Raw genomic sequence first — 4978 nt, forward strand, 5'->3', positions numbered from 1 at the left:
CGAAGGGTTTGGCGTTTTTTTATGTATTACGTCCATAATTTCCAGTCCTTGGCTAAAACCACTGTAAATACACGATGTAAGAAAACTGTGCAACAAGTTCACATTGGTATTGTTGCGTCACAGTAGCTACATAACAAAGAAAACCAAGTAACTGGTGAGATTGGCTGACTAGTAACTAGGCTAGGGCTAATGGTTACCGGTCGGCTTCTAATTAATTTGATATCATAGTTGTTTTGTAGATTTGCAGTTTATCGATGCGTGCGAGTTTATGCAAGTTACACGAAGAGCTTATATAGGTTTATTTACAATTTTCAGGCTAATTAATCAGTATAGTAAGCAGGATATATTTCAAACATGTCGAAACGAAAATATAATCCAGAATACATAAAGTATGGGTTCATTGCAATCGAGCATGGAGGAGAATGTTTGCCACAGTGTGTGCTTTGCATGAAGACCCTTTCTAATGCGGCCATGAAGCCCAGCTTTTTAAAGCGGCATCTAGATTCGCACCATGCAGAAAAGAAAAACCGAGATCAAAGTTATTTTGAGCGACTTGCTGAAAACACAAAAAGACAGCGCCTAGACCAGACAGGCCAGTATTACAAAAAGAAGGTAGGCATAGTAAAAGCATCATACGAAGTCTCTCTTTAGGTAGCACAGAATATGAAAGCTCACACAATTGCAGAGTCCCTTGTTTTGCCTGCAGCAAAGATTCTAGTCAAGAACCTGATGGGAGAAGAGGCAGCGGCCAAGCTGAATAGTGTGTCCCTTTCCAATGATACTGTAAAACGCCGTATTCAAGATATGTCTGTTGATATTGCTAAACAAGTAATTGCTGGAGTAAAGGACTCAAAGTTTGGATTTGTCATTCAACTTGATGAGTCCACCGATGTATCCAAGTGTAGCCAATTGCTAGTTTATGTCCGATTTGTGCAAAATGACAGAGTGAGAACGGAGTTAATGTTGAGTCAGGAGCTGGCTACTACAACGAAAGGGAAAGATGTGTTCAATGTTTTGGACAATTTCTTTGAGGAAAATGAATTGGATTGGAAAATGTTAGTAGGATGCACGACAGATGGTGCTCCAGCGATGCTTGGACGAAAATCAGGATTTCAAGCATATGTAAAAGATGTATCACCAAAAGCTACTTTTGTCCACTGTTTTATCCATAGATTTGCACTTTGCGCCAAAGTGCTCCCTTCTGATTTAATGTTATGCTTGAACAAAATCATTAAAATTGTGAATTCCATAAAAACATCAGCTCTGAAGGGTCTTTGAACTTAGGCATGAATTACTGACATTTTTTAAAGAGAAAAACCACGACTTTAAAGATGATTTGGAGAACGATGAGTTTATCTCACGGCTGGCCTACATGTCGGATATTTTCCAAGCTCTCAACCTTGTAAATCTTTCGTTCCAAGGACCAAACAGCAATACCACAGTTTTTATTACAAAACTGGAAGCATTTATTCGCAAACTAGATGTATGGACCAAAAACGTGGAGAGTAAACAGTGCGGGATGTTCAAAATGCTCACCTCTCTTCCCTTGGACCCGAGTGATAAATTATTACAAGAAATTGCTATTCACCTTAAGCTGCTCCGAACGGAATTGATGCATTATTTTCCAGATTTTATAAGTTGCACCTACGCTGTCAATCCATTCTCCATCGATCCAGCTGCTCTACCCGTAGGAACAGGAGAACAAGAAGAGATTATTGATATTCAAATTGACGAGACGGCAAAAGCAAAGCAGAAGGAATGCTCTTCTATAGATTTCTGGTTAACCATGGGTTCCACTTACCCAACATTGGCCCGAAATGCTGTTCCTCAGCTACTGGTTTTCCGCTCGACATGGGAGTGTGAGCAAGGGTTCTCGGCCTTGATGGCCATTAAGTCCAAGAGCCGAAATCGTCTAACTGAGGCTGAACATGATTTTCGATGTGCTGTGAGTAATGTTGCACCCCAGATAGACAAGCTTGTGCAGAAGAAACAATTGCATCTATCACATTAATTTGTGTTTTCTTGCTGTTCGTTGGTGTCATTATATAGTAATAACGGTAATAAGTAATAAATACCGGTACATTTGAGTAAAATAATTTCTTCAGTAGCTAGGTGGTACGCAGTGGAGGTAAAAAACGGATGAGTGGTGCGCGAGCGAAAAAAGTTTGAGAAACACTGGTTTATAGAGATCAGTGGGCGGGACGCAAAACATGCCGTTCCGCACGGCTGACGCGAACGCTTGAAGCAAACGCGGTATGTCTGTAGAGCCCTTTACGCGGGGTGCTTGTTCATCCCGTTACCAAAGCAGTCAGACAATAGTTTCTCAACCCTCTCGCGACAATTTGCATAATCAATGAGAAATGAGTGAAAGAGGGGATAGCGAAGGATCATAGAGCAACCTCACTATGAATGGCAAAGAAAGAAGCCAGGCATCTCTGAACAAAACGGGGTGGGCTGGGTTGGATAGACAACCCGACCTTACCCTTTCAACGTTATCCCTGTGGTAACTTTTCTGAAACTTCGCTTGAATCTTCACGCAACAGGGATTCAAGTCAGTTCAGTAAGCTTCATAATTTTGCAAAAGGTTTTCAATAGGAGGAAGTCTCAAAACCCATCTTGAAAAACAGATAAAGATTGCTTCCCTTCTATTGTGTTGTACCACAAGGGTAATTCCGGGACCGACACAATGAACATAACGCATTTTCGGAAACTCATGTTGAAATCTTGCCTCAACACCACACATTTTGCCGCGCATATTGGCGGCTCCATCATATGTGCCTGACCACGACCATTACCCACATGTAAGCCGTAAGAATTAACATTTTCACTTATCAGGAACTGTTTTGTAAATATGAGAAACGACTTTACAGATAGTATCAACACACAACTATTATATTTTTGCCATTTGTATTATTATTTTCACACATATGTAAAAATCTGGTGGAAATACTTGTACCGCTGCCTCAGGTGTATGGAAACATATTTCCCACAGGCTTCCTAATCATACAAAAAAATTAATAAACACTCCAAGTTACCAACAATATCTTGCGAGTTGCTTTCACATATGTATGTATCACAACTAATCAGTCAATTGAGCTCACATAAAACAACAAATGGTACATGCATGAGTGCGAAGGCGTGCATATTGGGTAACAAAAAATCAACTTAAACACAAAACAAGAGCAAACTCTTACATCAAATGAAACTATCTAAAGCATGGTGCAAATAATTTTGCTTCTTTTGTCTCTTTTGATGAGGAGATTTTTTATTGAGATAACATGGGTGAACAACTTTTCTTTTTCTTGAGCAAAGTTGGCAATAAAATACAGGGCAACCTGTTTGTTTAACTGCAAATGGGAAGATTTTGGCTTAAGGTTATACTCATTATGATAAACCTGATGTAATATGTAAGAGTTGACTAAACTTGCATCCAAAACAAAGTAAAACAGTCTATGACAGGGGCGGGCAACTTCTCCAGTCGGCGGGCCTGATATGGGAAAATGAAGTACTTGGCGGGCCGGATTCCTGAATCGATACATTAATCCCGTCTTTATCCATTGATTTGAAACGGATTTTTGACCACCTAAACCAGGGGTCTTTAACCTTTTTGGCTCAATCGCCCCTTTTTCAAGGCACTGGCTCAAAATCACCCCCCTATAAGATTGATTTTTGTACCAAGGATCTGCCTTTTGAGCAGATGTGGGCGGTTAGATTCACCTAGCAACACGAAAGCTTTAGTAAACAGTTAAAATCTAATTTGATTGCTACTAGAACACGCTATGTCAATTTCATGCAATTCTTCTAACGCATCTTAGAATTTTTTTTTCAATCATAGATAAAACAATTACGATTGTGCGCAAACAATCGCCTTCTTTTGTTGAAAACAATGACTCGGTAGAGGAGAATCCTAAATGATACAAATACTTTTTTTGGAAGCGCTTGTAGGCCTATAGCAGGGGTGATCAAATTGTAAGTGAATAAATTCATTTTTGATATTTTGTGTTGCTGCTCTTTTAAAACTAAGTTTTGTGATATGTTTGAGTTAAAGCTCGTTACCATTGTATTTAAAAAGTACGGCCCGTCACCATACATAGCCTCAATAAAGTGTCCCATGTGGCAAACTAAATACCCAACCTTGCTTTCGAGATCACAAAAAGTACAAACAATCCCCAGTAAACACAATGTATTCAAATAGCAGTTTGTTTGAGCTGATGCGTCCCTATACGAATGCGTTCCGCAAGTCAAAGTTAGCCAAGTCTCGCTGTTCTTGTACATATTTATACAATCAGTAATGTTAAAATCCCCCCCCCCCCCCCCAACTTCCAAAATTGTCAAAATCGCCCCTTGGGAGCGATATGGAACCCGTTGGAGAACCCTGACCTAAACCAAATACATTCAAAAACATCACAAATACAATACAGTCCAAACAATTTAGCTGATATAACGTAAAATTATTCACCACAGCAAATTTAATGCATACACCACAGACTTAGATACTGCTGAAACACTAACTAGGGTATACGCGTGGAAACAGAGGAAACCGTGAAAGCAGGCCACACGTGGCTGGCAGTTATGTCGTAACAATGGACGTATGGTGCAATGGTAACAACGGCGGGAAAGTTTCGTGGAACGTTACTGTCCGTTACAACTGGAATTTGACGCAGCAAGCAAGTAGTGGGGGATTGCGGGAGACTTTGTTCGCGGGCCATATTATCATGAAAGACCTGAAACTGCCTGTGGGCCGCTCAAAATGCCGTCGCGGGCCGGATACTTCTTTGATTTTTTTCACACAGAATAATATACTTTGAGCTAATCAAATCGATTAACTCCTCTCATTGGACAGGATATCTTTGTTCTTGATCCATCTTTCTGTGTTCTTCGAACTTCAACTGTATCTTCAGGGTGGTGGGCAGTGGTAAGCAGGTTTACTATTCGATTGTTTTTCCATTGTATTGCACAAACATTTTCTTTAGTTGAT

At 40.1% G+C, this 4978-nt stretch overlaps 1 protein-coding gene and 1 pseudogene across 1 annotated transcript; both read left to right on the forward strand.

The window, feature by feature from the left end:
* Positions 1 to 298: 298 nt before the first annotated feature.
* On the forward strand, positions 299 to 1278 carry LOC145234505 (zinc finger BED domain-containing protein 5-like; annotated as a pseudogene).
* LOC145234676 (zinc finger BED domain-containing protein 5-like) lies at positions 1274 to 2135 on the forward strand. Its single transcript, XM_080099389.1, has one exon. It carries the CDS (start codon positions 1373 to 1375, stop codon positions 2009 to 2011), a length of 639 nt encoding a protein of 212 aa, XP_079955515.1. The 5' UTR covers positions 1274 to 1372; the 3' UTR covers positions 2012 to 2135.
* Positions 2136 to 4978: the final 2843 nt, after the last annotated feature.

The sequence above is a fragment of the Phallusia mammillata genome, chromosome 6 (genome assembly GCF_965637545.1).
Source record: "Phallusia mammillata chromosome 6, kaPhaMamm4.hap1.1, whole genome shotgun sequence".
NCBI lineage: Eukaryota > Metazoa > Chordata > Ascidiacea > Phlebobranchia > Ascidiidae > Phallusia > Phallusia mammillata.